This window comes from Meleagris gallopavo, chromosome 1, assembly GCF_905368555.1.
Source record: "Meleagris gallopavo chromosome 1, MGAL_WU_HG_1.1, whole genome shotgun sequence".
In the NCBI taxonomy this organism is placed as follows: domain Eukaryota; kingdom Metazoa; phylum Chordata; class Aves; order Galliformes; family Phasianidae; genus Meleagris; species Meleagris gallopavo.
Genome location: NC_139404.1, coordinates 63,239,248 through 63,257,729, shown reverse-complemented (window position 1 = coordinate 63,257,729; position 18,482 = coordinate 63,239,248). Strand labels below are relative to the sequence as shown.

Below are 18,482 nucleotides of genomic sequence, written 5' to 3'. Positions count from 1 at the left end.
TCTGAGTGTCTCATTTGGGAAATCCCAGTAGGATATTTCTCACCAAGTAGGCAGAATGAACATCAGAAACTGCTAACAGAAATGATTTAAGGTGTCCCTTCTCCCAAGCTTTAAAATGACTGGCTCACCAATCAAGTTCATTTTAAGCCTGTTTTTTTCTGCTTTAATGTCAGTGGAAACTTTGCATCTGATGTGCTGGTATTGTCTGTTTCCAAGGTTCTGTTTCTTTCATACATTTCAGGGAAAAATATATCAGTTACAGTTTCTGCCATTTCTTAGATATAAGATCTTTGCTCCTAGATTGTGGGAAAACTAATAGAAAACACAAGTTCAATTGCTTTTTCTAATTTGCTACATCCTCTTTGCCACATCACAAAACAGCATTTTTTTCTCCCCTGAGAAATTAAAAAATAAAATTAAAAAGAAAGATAGGAATTAAGTACTGGCTTTTTCTCTACCTTTATTTGTTTTCTGATTGTGAGCAAGCTTTGACAGCCACAAGGACGTGAGTATCCGATATCTTTTCCTTGAATGGCAGGAAACGGTATGTATGTGTCCTAAATCCCAAGTATTTGTAGAACAACAACAACAAAATGCTGGTGTTGCTACATTTGTTGTTTCTGTTGCTGTTGTATTAAAGGGAGCGTATGAACTGGCAGAAAAACAGAAATCATGAAGGTACATGCTGCTCATCTTGTATGCTATTCTAGGCAGGGCACTGGCTAGATTCTTACTGTTAGAATTGCCCTTTGAAAATTAACAGCAATCACCCTATGTCTTTTTTAATAAGATTTCTGACCCTTAGTTCCAAACTCATTAGGAGGAGCAAGACAAACTTTCTGTAAATTAGACAGTGAATGAGTGAGTATTTGAATGAAATATCTGCAAGACTGAATATGTATCCACATGCAAATAACAAATCTTAAATGCTTCCTTTTTTGCTTTAGTCTGCAAGCACAACCAATGGCAACTTTTTTTTAGGTTCTCATTCCAATCATTAGGAACTAGAAGTGGTTTTAAAAGTACAGACTTTTTTTGATCAAAAACACTTCTCAAATCAGAGGTGAAAATTGAGGTGAGAAAAAAAATTAATGCACTCAGTCTTGTGGCAAAGATATATGCCTGGGGGTGTAAGAGTTCCTTAGAATAAGTGTTTTTTTTTTTTTTTTGTTTTGTTTTTTAATAGTCCATCTTGTATACTTATATAAGTAGAATAATGGCAGTGAATAAAAACTGCTTACACCCCCAAAGAGAACTGTAATCACCTGGAAGGTAGAAGACAGATTTTAAAATCCTTCTTCTGCCTGATTCTGGATATGAATTTGAGCACATTTTTATGAAATGTTAAATAAATAGTCATCAATTAAAAGGTTATTTAGTTAATCTTGGATTATACTGTGTCTTATTTTTAGAACTCTTGCAAAGGATATCTGGAAGTACAGATTTTTCTTCCAATACCCAAAGTGGGAGAAAAGCTTAAACTCTGAGTTACTTCACCAAGTACAGTTTACTGGCCAATTGCATTACCTTCATTAGAAAAATATTTTATTTTTACTTCGAAGATTGTAATTTCCTCTATATATAATCTTTAATTTTTAAATGTGAATTATAGAAATTAAAGTCTAGCAAATACTACAGTTAAATATGTTTTTGGTGATTTTTTTTTTTTCTTAACAAATACCTGCAAAACTTGAGATAATATTCCCCTAGGAACTAAAAAATAATTAAAAAATATATAATCTTTATATTGGTATTTAGGGTATAAATAGTCTCTTCCAGTATTAAGTCTTGCAACTCAGATTTTAACATAAAAATAAACATTTAAATACACAGAAAACATTTCTATTTTCTAGAAAAAGCCTTATATGAGCACAGCAGAATTCAGACAAAATTGGAAGTTAAAACACTTATATATAAAGATGATATATGCCATTCAAAATCCCTTGCCTCTTGTCATTAAGAGCATAATTACTCAATAATTAAAGATAAAATTTTTAAAGCTCCCACAGGGCAGACCAAGACATATGAAGAGACTATTTTTGTGCTTTAATATTTGCAGTAGTGTGAAACATAGAGGCCTTTATCATGTACTAATCCCTTAACAGTTATACATTCAAAAGATAAGCTGCATCCCAACTTTGCATAAAACAGATGTTAAAGGAATAGATGTTTTATGTGGTTAATTACTTAGAGTAAGAAATGAAAATCAATTCAACAGTTTACAATGCAATAATGTAGTTTTGGGACTTTCACAAGCCAAAGTACACTATTTACCCAAGAATCACTCAACTCGATATTTAAGGATTCTGAACATACTTTTCATGCTATTAAAAATATGTTTATTTGTATGTATAATGGACAATTGGTCCTATAAACTTGTAAGTCTAGATGCCTCTGATTTCATTCCCACACTAACCACAAGCTATGCTCACCAGGCTTTGTGTTGTCCCAGCTTTCTATGGGACTATCACCCCTAGGGACTGTGTTTAGCCACCTGTTAAGACACTGCTGTGGCTGAGTATAAGTTAAAGGCCTCTGTAAAGAACTAACCCTGTCCTACCAACCTTATAAGCTAGAGTAGTAACAAAATCCTTCATGACACCATGAGGGATGCGCACTTACAGATCCTGTTGGAAGTCTGAGATGCTGTGTTTTCACATCCAATGTGACTTGAGTACTAACAGTACTTTATCGTGGATCAATTTTGTAATTTCTGCTAAAAACAAACCCACGCGTTTTCACAGTCAGCACGATAACATCGAACATAAGAATTTACCCCCAAAATCAGTTCACCATTTTCCATTACACCATGCAAAGGGAACTAAGTGGGATCGTACTGTAGCTGTCTTCTTTCTGTCATAAATAAATACCTTTGAATATCTCACTGAGGAATGTATCTGTGTTCACAGATGATAAAAACATCACATTTAGCTGAAAAGCCTGTTCTAGTTTTGTTAGTTTTGTTGTGGATTTAAGCCTCTAATTGGCTAGTTCATGTGCCATGGAAGCTGTCAGAGTAGCTGATAGAAAATTTACAATGCACTTCCTAAAGATTTCGTGAAAAATAGGCTTTAAGAGACAGATCTTGCCTGGAAAACATTACTCCTTAAGCCAAAAAGAGACTAATTCTGCAGGGATGGAAACCTCAGCAAGCATTAGAAATCCTGTGCCATATGGTGCAAACAGCTGGCACCTGCTTCACCCAGTGGTTTCCAACTGTGCTTTTTGGATCAAAACATTATGGCTGTACACAGAGTGCAGATAGTCTTGTACTCCCAATTCCACCTTATTTTCAGCAGTTAAATTACATGAAAAAAAAGCTAAAAAGTAAAGTAAGTGTTTTTCTGATGCTCATTTTCTCCACAAGCAGTTTTGACTCAGAGGTCTGACACCAAGCCATACAAATCCTCCTCTACAGAACTGGGAATGGAATGAGAAGCGACCTCATCAGGCCAGCAATCTGCAGCTTTGTGAAAACTTCCTGCGTAACTCAAAATCAATCCTTCACTCATTGTCATTGCAGAATTTGCTTACTTGGTTAACGATTTATTTCTATTACATATATTCTTTATAGCAGAGCTTTAAGTTTGCAGAGATTACTGACTCATTTGGAGATCTGAAAACCAGATCTGAAAACAACCTGTAAGCTTCTGTTCACTATGAGGACGAACTAGCTTTTTTTGTTTCACCTCTACACCTTTAAGGCCAGAGTAATGTAAGCACAATCAATCCAGTACAGAGGACGGGCCAGCACACACTTGGTACTGGAAGGAACAAAAACACACAGTTGTACAAGTTGCAGGGAAGGCCAGTCACACATAGACCCCACAAAACGTCAAGGAAAGGAAGTGAGTTATTTTTAAGTTGCACCGGTTTCATCCAAACAGCTCTGGTGAGGAAGATGAGAGGGCAGCATGCACAGATAGAGAAAGCAAGCAACTTTTTGAGACGCTTTTTAGACAGGTGTCACTACTGCATTTGCCATAATGTTCAGCTACAAAGAGCTAGGCAAATAATTCCGAAAGATGTGTTTACTTTGTATCAATTCTTCTAAAAGATGATACCTTCCTTCAAAACATTATTATTCAGTGTTTCAATAAGCTAATCAAGAAATGTGTTAATTTCATTTTGAAATGTCAAAAATGACATTGTTTAGACAGGGATTGGTCTGTTCACTCATGGATGAGTAACCACTGCATTTCAGTTTCATGTGGGTGCTCCCATAAAAGAAATCAAAGATGTGCCCTCCACGCATGGAGCAATTCAGGAATATCTTGTTGTATATACAGGTAAACAGGCACAACAGCAATAACAGAAAGCTAATAGAAAAATCTCATAAGAAACTCATTTGGAGTGGATATTCAAGAATTCCTCCTCCACGTTTTCTCAATTTCACTTAGTTCTAGGAAGTGAAAGTCTCAGAAAATAAATGTCCTTGTTTAATATTCAGTTGAACTTAATTTACCTAATGCTTTAAGAAATATGCACAACAAATTCTCATTCCTCTCAAGATATTTTATTTATTACTAACAGAAATAAAAGCTCTAAGCAGTAAAGTCTCCAACACAGGCAGCACTCTGACTTCAGTTATCGCAGCTGTTACCTACATGTGTGAAAGTGTTAATGTAGTTAAGACCAAGTAATGGGAAAAAAAAGGAGAGCTGGATTCTTTTTTTATACCCTTTGCCCAGGGTATAACTTGAGTTTGGACAATTTGCATCCTGAGTGAAACATCCAGTACTGCAGGAATTGAGTTTGAACAAGCTGCTGCTCTCTTAATAGAGGTGGCTGAGCTTCCTGCACTTTGAAGCCTCTCACTTTCTCATTCACTTGCCCTCACTTGACTGCAGCAGTGTCTGAAATAGGCTTGAGTCTTCCTTCAGCTATTGGGAAATCTCCATTCCACTCCAATTCTGACATTGAATTTAATGAGGTGAAAAATAATGTTATAATTTCCCAAATCACATTCTCAGCCCACCTGCACAAAGAGCTGTCCTGGCTCACCATGACACAGAGGCAAGAATGAGCAACTGGATCATAATAAGCCAACATTGCTATGACAAAGAAAAGGAGTAAAAACATCAAGAAGAAAATGACAACCAGAAGAAGGTATTGTCAGTCCACTCCTTCTTCAGAGTTAATCTGTTCTCCTGTACAGTGGACCACTTACAGGGGTTAAAAGTGCATTAATCAGCATTTCCGTGACATGGGGACTATTTGTACATCTTCCAGTAGAAACTGAAGTCCATTTGCCAATTGTGAGAAAGCCAAGTTCACACATCACACCACTGCCCAAAAGGAACAGCAGAACCATTCCTTTAAAATCACCTGTGAAAGACACAGCATTGTGCCCAAGGGCAAGCACTCAGACTTTCCTGCTGCGGAATTGTCTATGTGTATGAAATGATAAAATACTCAGTTGTGTTGTTATACTGTTAGTAACTCTAGCCTAATGATCTCAGTATCCATTTCAAACGCTAATGTTACAATAGCCATAGAAGGTCAGACTACAGTTCTTTTCAGACATCTGTCCTGTCAGTGAACAGTACCAGGAAACTACCACAAAAAAAAAAAAAAAAAAAAAAAAAAAAAAAAAAAACACCCACAAACCAAGAAAAAATCCACCCACAGAAATTGGTAGGGACATCCCCTGAACACCCTTCCAGCTGTTAACAACTTGTAAGTCAGGGACTTAGGAGCCAAGTTATGTCTGTATCTGTACATGTCTTATTCTTAAATATATTTGCCTCTACTAAGCATTCTCTTGAGCTGTAGAAAAAGTATTCTCAAATTCCTTCTCTGCCTCATTTTTTAAAGCCACGGACACAATTGGTTCTCATAATAGCCACTAGCAAGCATGCTGAAGCAGGATTTATTGAAGCATTTATACAGAGCAAAAGTTAGAGCAGAATAGAATAAAAAGACTAAACAAACATATTCAATTTATATAAGCAGAAAAAAATAAATGGGAACAGAGTAGTTACATAACTAACTTGGATGCTAGTCTATTTACCAGTGGGATAACTAAAGCTATTCTCAAGTGCACATTCAAACAGCCTTTAGAGAGCACTTGTGGAGCAGAACAAAGTTTTTGTCTGCAATACTGCAAAAGTGGGTTTGGCACTTTGGTGCTCTCTGCACTTCTGTCACATTTCCCTGCAGCAGAGGAGTGCTGTAAGCTCCATTCAGCACAAAACTTTAAGCTCTTCACCAGGCTGATTTAAGGAGTAAAAGCCCTCATACACACAAAAAGCACATTTGCCTTAGCGTGGGCTGGACTAAAGGTTTAATGAGTGACAAGAGCTTGGAAACCTTTTGAGGCTGAACAGTAGAGAAGTGAAAAACAGTTATTCTCAGCAAGTTGCCTCAGAATCATTTAAAGGGGCATGGGGAGGAAGGGGGGAACCCCTTCATTTCCTTCACATTCCTGGCACGGAAGGATGGCGACATGGAAACAAAACAAACACCCCCAGATGCAGAGCTGGAGAACTTCTTTTTCCTCTGTATTTCGTTTGTTTAGTTTTATTTTTCTTTTTCCCCCTCCCTCCTGACAAAGCATTAGGGGCCGGGGAGCGGACATTCGCGGGCCACACCAGGAGACGGGAGGAGCTGCCAGAAGAAAAGTTTGCGCAGGCTGTGGGGATGGAGGGGACGCCGGGGGCGGACCGCCCGTCGGAGAAGCGGCGAAGCTCAGCCCCTCCTCCCGCCCCCACTCCTCGGGAGCCGTAAGTAGCGGCAGCGCCGGGCGCTGTAGTTGGAGGGGCTGCGGCCCGGCGCAGCGCCGGGAGCGGTATGAACGAGGTGAAGTTGGCCGTGCTGGGCGGCAGCGGGGCCGGCAAGTCGGGTAAGAGGGAGGAGTGGAGTAGAGGGGCGGGCTCGGTACCCCCAGTCCCGCTTCGCCTCGGGCTGCCGGACACCGGGCTCCGCTCACCTGCTGCTTCCTTCCTTCTTTCCTTCTCGCAGCGCTGGCGGTGCGGTTCCTGACCCGGCGCTTCATCGGGGAGTACGCGTCCAACGCCGGTGAGCAGCGCCGGGCTCCGGGAAAGGGAAGCGGGCGGCCCTCAGGGCGCGGCGCCAGCGGGGCGGTGGAACGGTGCTTGACGTAGCGAAGGGGGGGGGGAAAGAATGTAGTTGCACACAACTTTTTGGAAATACTGAAGTTTTAGCTTATTTATCAGTGAGGGCTGGCGGCCAGACGTCGATCTGAAGGCCAGGGAAGGCGAACCGGGTATCTGCGTGGGGATCGTCTCCAACTTCAGTCTGGTGACACGCTCGTCGTGAGGCGGCTGTGAAGGGCTTGTGAGAGGGAGATAACCGGGCTGTGTGCGAGCTCGGGTAGATTATAGTAAGCTCCATCAGAGAGGAGATAGAGAGGAAAGAAATAGATTTAAAAAAAAATAAATAAATCACAACACTGTTCTATTAGTATCTCCTTACCCGCTCTAGAGAGGTGAAACACTGTTTATCAGGCACTGCTGGTTAATCAAAGCGTGATGCAAAGTCCGCTGCTTCTGCAGGATTGCACTGCTTTGATAGCTTAGTGACAAGTCTTGCCATGCTGAGGATAGAAGTTCTCATCCATATCAGAATAAACACACTTAAGACACTCCTAAGATCTTGGAAGATTGCAGAACAGGATTTGAACTTTCATGGCTTAGGTAGAAGCAGTAGAAGTATTGAACTGATACGCAAGCACCTCTAGAAGTGTACTATTCCAGCTGTGTGGCACAAGAAGGCCCAGAGTTTAACAAGCCAAGTGGATTACAATCTATCTTGTTTTCTCTGCTAGTGGATTTTTTTCCAAAAACTTGTTTTAAACAAAAACCACAACAAACAAAAAAGTTAAAGTAATACTAAGAAGCTGAATTTCAGTTATACATCTAAAATAACTTAGTCTGAAAGTAGGGTTACAGTTGCATGGAAGTGTTATACTACCATAGTTACTTACAAAAAGACTTGAAAAGCTGTTAATGTCCCAAATACTCTTTTAAGCTTAAGCTTTTACTTGCAGATGTGGAGTGCTGTCCACTCATGTTCTACATCACCTACAACTCTGAACAAGTTCCCTGTCCTGGGCCTCTGATACTATATATCTTTTCTGAGACTTGCAAGCACCTCTAAAACATTTTGTATTTGTTGGAAGATAAATTTCCCCTCAATTTCTAGAGGGGCAAAAGGGAGTTTAAAAAAAAAAAAAAAAAAAAAAAAAAAAAAAACAAAGAAAAGGGGTGATAGAATACACAGCACTGCAGAACTGAGTAGTGAAATCTAAGTAATGATAATAAAAGTTTAATTATGGAAATCACCAAGGAGCTTAGTTTTGATTCTTAAGATGTTTGGGGATCATAGTTCATTATCAGTTGAGCTCTTAAGAGTGCAAGAATGCTTGATATGAACATAATGCTGAACCAAAGATGCTTGGTTCCAGACATCATAGCTCTTAATCATACTCACTTTATATACATTTTGAAGTGTATTTTCAGTAGTGCCAACACTGGTTCTTGTCTCTGTACCTCAGTAGTGTGAAGGATTTACACTGTAGCACTGGTCATCAACAGGTTTTCTATGAACACAAGCTGGTTATATTCTCTTAGAACAAACTACCATCTAAAACAGTGATGAAGATCTTGCTGCAGTAAGGTTCTCAGAGATGTTGTGCTGACAGAGAATCTTTAATCAGAGAGCTAACACTACAGAAATGTTTTAGGATTTAGGCTAAGGACATTATCCTGTAAATATTGATCTGATACTACATATGTCAGGAACTACTGAAGTGCCAAATGTCAACAATCTAGTTTATTGCTTTTATAATTCTGAACCTCAAAAATAGGTAATTGTAATGAGATGGCAAATGTAGCAATGGCAGTATAGTAGTAAAGTCCTGTGATGCAGCAGCTGGGGACACGGAAACAAAGCAAGAAAAACTGCTCACCCTGAGAAGGCCTCAGATACACAGAGATCTCTAGCAAGATACCCTTGCCTCCACTGCCAACCCTTAAATGAGGTCTGGGAAGGGATGGATCCTGGCTCCACCCCTTCCAGTCACTCAGGTGCATTGCATCTGCCTGAGCTCCCTGGGTTGGCCCTACCTTCCTATTGGGTTCAAGCCATGACTTAGCATTTCCGCTACAGAAATCATCAAGACTTACCTGTTTCTGAGCACTGTGTTACTTATTTGCCTCTCTTTGAGAAGAAATCTAGGGTCTAAAAGTATTAATCACACCATTGCTTTCCTGGGAATGCCACAGTGAAATGGCGTTGGTTGGCTAATGGGAATGGGGAGATCATGTGGTGCAAAATGAAGTGGGATTGTTTCCAGATAAAAAATCAAACAAACAACAAAACTGTAAAGAAAAAAAGCCTCTTCAGTATTATCTTCCATTTATCACATTTTCTTCAGCACCATTTCCAGTCACTCTAATGCTGCTTCTTATTAAATGCCATTTATTTTTCTTTTTTTTAGAATGCATCTACACTAAACACTTTTGTCTGGATGGGAGGCAGATACACTTGGAAATTTATGACCCTTGTTCACAGGTAAGAATTTTAGGGGACAAAAAAGCCTCATTCTACCTATGTGAGGTTAAAAAGGGTTGCAAACATTCTTTCTGTGCTAGGAATTTATTCTTGCACTTTCTCTTTTGCAAGACTGAAATTTTATATTTGCTGTGGTTCAGGAAATGTCCACCTTCCCATTTCATGGAAGAAACACTCAAATCCTTTATTTTATTCTGTAAATACTTCTGCATTTTGGAATGTTTAATATTGATTAATCTTTCCCTCTTCCATATTGTATATTTAAATACAGCAAAAAATTATAGGAGTATAATACAAAATTCTTAAATTTCCTACACAGGTGGATTTTGTTATTATTTTTTAATAAGGCAAACAGGCAAATCTACTGGGAAAAGTAGATAGGTCTGGAAATGAGACTTACATTCACAAAACAGACAAGGACAATATCACTCCGGTCTTCAGAAAGGGCAAGAAGGAAGACCCGGGTAATTATAGGCCTGTCAGCCTCACCTCCGTCCCTGGAAAGGTGATGGAACAGCTTGTGCTGGATACCATCTCCAGACAACTGGGAGAAAAGGAGGTTATCAGGAGTAGTCAGCATGGGTTCACCAAGGGGAGGTTGTGCTTGACCAACCTGGTGGCCTTCTATGATGCTGTCACATGCTGGGGGCAGAGCGGTAGATGTAATCTACCTTGATTTTAGAAAGGCATTTGATACTGTCTCCTACGACATCCTTATAACAAAGCTGAGGAAGTGTGGGATAGATGAGTGGACAGTGAGGTGAGTTGAGAACTGGCTGACTGGCAGAGCGCAGAGGATCGTCGTTGGTGGTGCAGAGTCTGGCTGGAGACCTGTAACCAGTGTTGTCCCCCAGGGGTCTGTTCTGGGTCTGGTCTTGTTCAACATCTTCATTAATGACCTTGATGAGGGGATAGTGGCCACCCTCAGCAAGTTTGCTGATGATACGAAGTTGGGAGGATTGGCTGACACGCCTGAAGGCTGTGCTGCCATTCAGCGAGACCTGGACAGGCTGGAGAGCTGGGCAGTAAGAAACCGGATGAGGTTCAACAAAAGCAAGTGTAGGGTCTTACACCTAGGGAGGAATAATTGCATGCACCAATACAGGCTGGGGGATGAGCTGCTGGAGAGGAGCTCTGCAGAGAGGGACCTGGGCGTCCTGGTGGACGACAGGTTGGCCATGAGCCAGCAGTGTGCCCTCGTGGCCAAAAAGGCCAGTGGCATTCTGGGGTGCATTAAGAAGAGCGTGTCCAGCAGGTCGAGGGAGATGTTCCTCCCCCTCTACTCTGCCCTGGTAAGGCCTCATCTGGAGTACTGTGTGCAGTTCTGGGCTCCCCAGTACAAAAAAGACAGGGATCTCTTGGAAAGAGTCCAGCGGAGGGCCACAAAGGTGGTGAAGGGCCTGGAGCATCTCCCCTGTGAAGAAAGGCTAAGTGAACTGGGTCTGTTTAGCCTTGAGAAAAGAAGACTGAGAGGGGACCTGATCCAGGTTTATAAATATCTGAGGTGTGGCGGCCATAGCGGTGAGGCCAGTCTCTTTTCAGTGGTACGTGGAGACAGGACGAGGGGAAACGGACATCAGCTGCAACATAGGAAGTTTCGCACGAATGTGCGTAAGAACTTCTTCACGGTGAGGTGACGGAGCACTGGAACAGGCTGCCCAGGGAGGTTGTGGAGTCTCCTTCTCTGGAGATATTTAAGTCTCGCCTGGACGCCTACCTGTGCGACCTGGTGTAGGGAACCTGCTTTGGCAGGGGGGTTGGTCTCAATGATCTCTAGAGGTCCCTTCCAACCCCTACAATTCTGTGATTCTGTGAAGGAGAGCCATAATACAGGCATCTACATGTTGGCAGATGAACTTTGATCACAATAAAACACCCTCAAATGAAGATTCTTTTTTGTACTAATTTCTTTCCTTCTATTTCTGACATGCATAAGTGTTGTTAACATATAACGCAAATGGATCAGGTAGGTCTGTCTCTAGTTCACAAGGATCCCTCTTGGACAGTGATCCTGCCTCTCACTGACCAGAATAATGAATGCTAAAGCCGAAACACTGGAAGTTTGGCTCAGATTTGAAATCAGTGACTTAAGAAATCTTAACACAGTGAGCACATAAAATAACTTACAAACAAATCTGTCTTCTGAAAGACAAGCAACAATAAAGCAGATCCTGAAATAGACACTGTGCCTTGTTAATATATTCAATGGAGCCCTCCCTTGTCATTACAATCCCTCTTCAAAGCTACTTTTCTGTAGGCTTATTTCCACATATCTCAGTCTTCTTTCCTAAGCCCATCTATAACTTCTCCTTACTATCATATTAAATCCTGTGGCATGTGAACAAGTTTTTAAGAGCATACTTGAAACAGTGGCAGTAGTAGCTTGCTATGTTAAAGTAGACTAGACTACTTGACAGGTGGAGTGTTTGGTTGCTTCCCCTTGGGCTCCCTTTTTGCTTTCAGGAAGACCAGAGATCAACTGCGTTGAGGGCACTCCTCTTGCTGGTCCTCTTCTAGCTGCCAGTTCTTCCTTAGTAACAAGGCCTAACACTCACTGTTTGCTGCCTTGAGTCTTTCTTTCTTCATTTCCTGTAGAGAGAGACCTGTAGAGGACTAAGTAGGTGGTGAGCAGGAGAGGAGGTGGTGGCTGTGCCTTTTTATCAGTATGAACTGTTGATATTAGAAAGAGACAGATGGCATATGGAATTCCTATGGGGAAGAAAAACAGGTCCTGAGAGGAGGCCAAGCAGGGGAAGAAAAATTCACATTTGTTTCCGCTTTCTGAAATCTTGCTGTTCTCTGAGGCTTCTGTCTGGTAGCTAAGCCCCTGCTCTGCAGCATTCTCTGTCTCTTCATCTGGCAAACAGCCATCATACATAAGTCACCTTTCCTGCCCCTTAACCTGATGCACTGCCAACATTTAGTTACCATCCATCATCTAGAATAAGTTGCATTTATGATGCTGCTTTGGTGCTGAACTAATCAAGGCAACCAGGGTAGCATACTGGTGAAGGTTATACACTGCAAAAAGGATAGCTTTAATTCAGCTCAAGCAATCCTCAAGTTACTCTCCAGTGTGTTTTCCAGAAAGCACATGGTCAAGTCTAGGCTGGTGAACTGCCACTATTCTACCCATCTTGGGTCATGTGGTCCTTGTTGATGGAATAGTTTGCAGCTGTTGCTTTCTAGAAATTATGACAGTGACACTTCCTTAGGGTGAAGAGACCCAAGTACTAATTCTCAGTATCACTTTATTCTGTCACTTGTGGAATTTAAGTCAATGGCAGCTTGAAAGGAAAATTTTCTAGCCCTGTGGAAATCTGTCCTGTGAGTAGGTACTGCTTCAGTCTTGAACAATACAAAGACAAAATGAGAAATGGCTTGGAACAAAGGACTTTTAACAAATTAGTTAATTTCATTGTGGTCAGACAACTAGAAGCATACATAACAGTGCCATAATCATAGATACAAATGGCCTGCATTTAATTCTCCTGTAACTTCAGAATATTCAACATATGTCTGCTGGAAACAATGTCTGTACAGATAATGCAATTTCACTGTTTAAACAAAGCAAAGGTGTTTCATAATGAATTCTTTAGTGCTCCAAAATGCAATCTGCAGTGATGGTTATTAATGGATTTTTGGAGCAGGACTCACCTGATTTCAATGCAAGCATCCATATCATCTATTCATATCTTTTGCAGTGAAAGATACAATATTCTTGCATTCACACAGACAAAGAAAATACTCGAGTGACAGCAGTAATGATATTTTTGCATGTGAATTTGAACTTCTTTCACCCACAGCAGGGGAAGCTCTCCCTCACAGACGAGCTCCACTGGGCTGATGGATTCATCATTGTTTATGACATCAGTGACAGAGCATCATTTGCATTTGCAAAAGCATTGCTATACAGGATTCAAGAGTCTCACATAGGAGCTTGTAAAAAGTAAGTGGCATTATTTTTGTTTCTTTCAGCAAAGCATACAAAAAAAACTGAGAACGTTTCTGTAAGCTCTAGGAATGCAAGTAACAATTAAAATCCAGCAGCGTCCTCCTAGCATAATACCAGCAGTACGATACATCAAGGTAAACTGTTAAAAATTACAACCTTGTTTCACTCTGTCCAAAGCTAAGAGAACAGTGGTCTTCATTCTCTTTTCTTACAGCAGTATGTTTTAAATGTCATAAATTTGTCTCCTGTGACTTAGATGAGTAAAAACCTGACATATACATCATGTAATTTTACTCCCTGACTGCTGTTCCCATCAATGTTGGGGATGCACCTGTAAGGGATTCAAAGAATGTAACACCATGAATTTCTCCTAAGCTGCTTTTAGCTGTGACTCCAACATCATTTGTGCATGAGTGATCATATGGTAAGAAAGTATTTAGAATGAAAGTTGGAAGTCTGAGTAGGTGTGTTGGTGGGTATTTCTGTATTGGTTCACTGAGGTGCTTACTAAAATGAATAGAATGAAATCCTTCTATTACCAGAAATTAAATAAAAATAATTCTTTTCTGTTGTTTTGCTGCTGAGCTTCCTTAAACAGAATTTCTATGAAAGAATAATTTTAACAAAAATTTGAAATTAGGATTCCCATGTCTTTCTTTGAGTTACACTGTTCATACTGATGTTATGTGCATCTCTTTGACTTTATTGTGTTACCTAGAAATTGAGAAAATATTCACCTTGCTTATTCATGAACTGTAGGAGCTGACAATATCCTCATCAGAGGATAGAGTATGAAAACTGCAGTGAATGAAAAGTACATGCAATTATTGAGTAGAGGAACTAAAATGAAAACTTCCTGATAGATGTCATAAGAATATCTTGCATAGAAATTCTTTTCATGTTTGACTATGGTCAACAGAAAGCTGTAACTCTACTTGGTAAAGTTAGGAGGCTGGCTTTTTTGGTGTATGTTGTTGGGTGAGTTTTTTTTGTTTGTTTTTTTTACAATGCCTCTTACTCTTATCATACATATATAGCACAGTATTTTAACATATCTTTTCTCCAATTAAAACTTTTTTGATTTTAGAATGGTTGAGTCAACAGTGTTTTTGGTTGGTAACAAACAGGATTTATGCCATATGAGAGAAGTTGGCTGGGATGAAGGTCAAAAGCTGGCAATGGATAACAAGTGCCAATTCTGTGAACTGTCTGCTGCAGAACATTATCAGGAAGTTGTGGCAATGTTCACAAAAGTTCTGAGGAGTATCACCTCAAATCTCAAGGCAAAGGAAAAGAGAAGACCAAGTGGATCAAAATCAATGGCCAAGTTAATCAACAATGTGTTTGGAAAGAGAAGGAAATCTGTGTAAAAGATGGTTAGTCCTCAAGTGGGAACAAGCTGAAATAGTGGAGCACAAGCAGCGCTTGGGATTCAGGCAACTTCCTCTGAAAGTCAATGTCTGGAGAAGTAAGATGGTATAAAAACCAAAGGTGGGAGATAATACGGTCAAGGGGCAGGACCTAGAAGATCTGACCTCTATCTTCAGTTCTACAGCAGATTTATTGTGCTAGAGCTATGTCACTTAATCTCTAATCTTCTTTCAACCATTATCTCCTAAGTTCTTCATAGAAGGAGAGTTTTGTTACATATTTATTCAACAGCAACATGGTCAAGGGTGGAGCTTTTAGGTGCAGCTGAGAATAAACTGTTATATACAATAAACTCAGTCTTGCTGATCAAACTCTTTCTTGAGAGCTTGAGATATAGATCTTTTGTGCAAGATCACCTTCACTTAAGAAAAGTAAAATACACTTACTGAATGCAAGGAAGAACAGTTCAGAACCTCTAACGGTTTAAAGGTGTTTGACACCTGCTGATATTCATAAGAATTTAATGCTTAGACACCAAATCTATCATCATATCCATCATCAAAGCTGCCTCGTGGAGACATCAGAAGTAGGGAAGCATATAAACATAGCAGTATTGTCTCCAGTTTCAGTATCTTTTTGGTCTTGAATGATAAAGGAAAGTAGAGAGTGCTGAGGAGGTTAGGAACTGAAAAGTGGCAGTGGGTGAGTATTGGACAGTTTCAGTGAGATCTTTGTTCAGTGAAATTGTTTAAGGCTAGGATCAGTGTAACATCTTAGGCTGATGACTTTCCCAGAACAGTTTTCCTGAGTTGTAACACAGTTTCTTTAAAAGGCAGATTTGTCTGTTCAAGTATTTGATGTCTGCTTGCTGGTAGGAGCCATGATCCTAAATTGCGCAGTGTTTTTTTTTTTTTTTTTCCTAAGGACCAGTGTTTTTACACTGAGTCATTGTGATGGTATTGAAATCCTGCTTGAGAGAGTACTAAGGAATATGTTAGCTATGCTTTGAAATGTGGATATTAAACATCAGATGGGTCTAAATAAGCTGTCAGTTAACATCTAGAGCTATTGCTGTAGACTTACCTAAAGAAGGGCTTACCCCTGCATGTTTGAAAATGCTTTGCTCATACAGAAATTATAAAGGGAAGTGGTTTGAAAGTGTACTACTGCCTCCTGCCCATTCCAGAGGACAGCTGGGATTCAGTTTGATGCTACCCTGAAGCTTGCCTCTGTTTGGGAATGTTATCTGCATTTTAAACTATTAACATTACTCTATAGGTCAGGACAAAATACTGATGTTAAAATGTCCACCTCCATAAAATGGCATATGAAAAGCTATACAATCTTAACTTTAATATAAATAAAACTGAAACATATTTTAGTAATTATTAAACAGAGAGCCCTTGCTTTTTTAAGGGAAAAAAATGTATTTCCTATTCACTTATTTTAAAAGTACAGATATTGGAATATAGTTCTCAGTCACAGCACTACTTTTTTTTTATTCAGAGGCTGCTCTACCAGATCAGGAATAGTGTATTTAATACTGCATTGTCATTATCTATGAAATCGAACTTGAAAACTACTCATGTACACCTCTCAGCTTTTCAGCACACAGAATTCCAGAACAACTGCTAGGCTGTTCATCTGCCAGGGCAGCTGTATCTTGCCAGCTCTAGCATTGTCTGATTCTGAACCTCTTACTGTATTTACTACTGTGGTATTAAATAAATTGAATATAAGATGGATGTATTTATGCTTTTCTTTTCCTTTACTTTGTTATAAAGCTATAAAGCCATCTTTTTATTTTTCTTTCAATCATTACTTTTTTAGTACTGTGAAACAAAGTATTGTATAGATCTGGAATTTTAATTACAGAGGTAAATTTGGAAATCAGAATTTGCACAGAAGAGCTTCTGGCTGCAGTTCCTGTACGCAGTGAAGAAGACTTCGTGTACCTTTATACAGTGAACAGCAGAGAACAGTAGATAACTATTTTTTTTTTTTTTTTTAATCTTTATTCTTTTAAAAATACTGAAGGCAACCACAGAGAAAATAATTGGTTTTGATTTGCTGGCATTAATTGGAATATGATCTTACAGATAGGTGCAATCTGCAGCATGCCTCAATGGTTTTCTTCCCTTATTATCCAGATGGGATAAGTATTGCCATGCAGAGTAACTGTCTCCTGGCCCACGGGCCAGGTTGTACTCAACTGAAAACCACCTGAAACAGCTACAAGGTGCGCTTAGGATTAGGAGTACCAAAACCTGCTATAGACATAATTTGATGTTCTTAAGATTTGGATTTCAGTTTCTTTAATTTTTGGTAAGTACAGATGTGACGGCAGAATTTGGGAAGGAATTCAATTTCAAAGCAGTAAAGCACACACATTCTTCTGTAAGTGTATTAAAAGACTGTTTTACATGTTGTTAAGTGTTTTTGTAGTTAATGTGTTAGTGTCTCAGTCACATTTGAAATGGCAAACAACAACCCAGCTTGCAAAGGAAGTGCGTGATGTAATTTGAAGTTTGGTGCTCACCCTTTTTAGTGGTATCACTTGCAGCATATTGAACTCATTGAAGAGTGGAAATGGAGCTATTGGAGTAGCCATGGATTGCTTTAGTATACGACCCCACTCTTGCCAAAAGATTTTCAAACTACAGGAGTTAATTTTTGCCGTACTTGGAAGTTGTTCTTGTTCAGATGAATTTTCAAAGGTTTAGTAAAATTTTGCCTGAGAAAGGAACTCAGAATTGACATTCTCTCTCACTATCTTCAACTTTTTTCTTTCTTTTTTAAACTTCAGAAGCAGTGACATAAAGCAAAGATTCTACTCACGTATAAAGGTAATAGCCCCTGGCTCCCAAATGCTGTCTCTCAGAAAGATTTCAGGTGCTTTTTGAAGCTCTTTCTCACTACAGTTTTGGAAAAAACAATCAAGACAAACACAGTCTCAGTTTTTTTTCCTGCTGTCATGTCTGCATTAAACTCTTTCTGTAAATCTTGCTATAATCACATTCACAACAGGGCAGAGGGCAAAATGTCACAAAACCTTCAGGCCTGATGTTGATGGAAGAAAGAATAAAGTAATTGGGTACAACAGAGCAACGAAACATGCTGTTTCCTTCTGAAAAATACATTTAAATCAGGAATAGCCATAAAAGAGGTAGATCAAAAGTTTTGCAACTGTGCTATATTCCAAAAACAACAGCAGCTACCACAGGCTTCCTAGCCCAGTGCAAGTAACTGACATCTGAAGCAATTATGAAAGGTAAACATTGAAGCACAAAACCCTTGTGAGTCATGTGGGGACAACCTTGTTTCTTTCCTTTCTCTGTCTGGCTGCCCTGTTCAGAGGATGATGCAGCAGAAGATTGCAGTGCTCTGTCAGGTGGCAGAGAGAGGGATGGCTGCTATGCTGTCAGCCTGAGTAGGTAAGAGGCTCTTGCTGACAGATTCAGATCACTTGATGTTTTTAGAGGATGCATTGTGAAGAATTATGAAGAAGGTATTGTGAACACCTCTCAAAGCAAAACTAAAATGCAGTAAGTAGCCAAGAACACCATTATTTTCAATCATTGTGCCTGTTGAAGCAAACGCATTAGGTTAATGAAGTTTT

General features: G+C 39.7%; 2 protein-coding genes across 3 annotated transcripts in view; one reads left to right on the top strand and one right to left on the bottom strand.

Annotated features, from left to right (window-relative positions):
* The window catches only part of PIK3C2G (phosphatidylinositol-4-phosphate 3-kinase catalytic subunit type 2 gamma), a 290,952-nt gene extending 283,872 nt beyond the window's left edge, over window positions 1–7,080 (bottom strand). Inside the window, exon 1 of one of the 2 annotated variants that reach the window (XM_085230990.1) lies at window positions 6,932–7,080. The gene's annotated coding sequence lies outside the window, so the exon portion shown is untranslated. The remainder of the gene's footprint in view (window positions 1–6,931) is intronic. The other variant, XM_085230979.1, reaches the window with a different exon arrangement.
* RERGL (RERG like) lies at window positions 6,590–16,612 on the top strand. Its single transcript, XM_010713730.4, has 5 exons — window positions 6,590–6,844; window positions 6,964–7,020; window positions 9,464–9,537; window positions 13,344–13,486; window positions 14,580–16,612. The coding sequence occupies exons 1-5, from the start codon at window positions 6,793–6,795 to the stop codon at window positions 14,860–14,862; spliced, it is 609 nt and encodes a 202-aa protein (XP_010712032.1). The 5' UTR covers window positions 6,590–6,792; the 3' UTR covers window positions 14,863–16,612.
* Window positions 16,613–18,482: the final 1,870 nt, after the last annotated feature.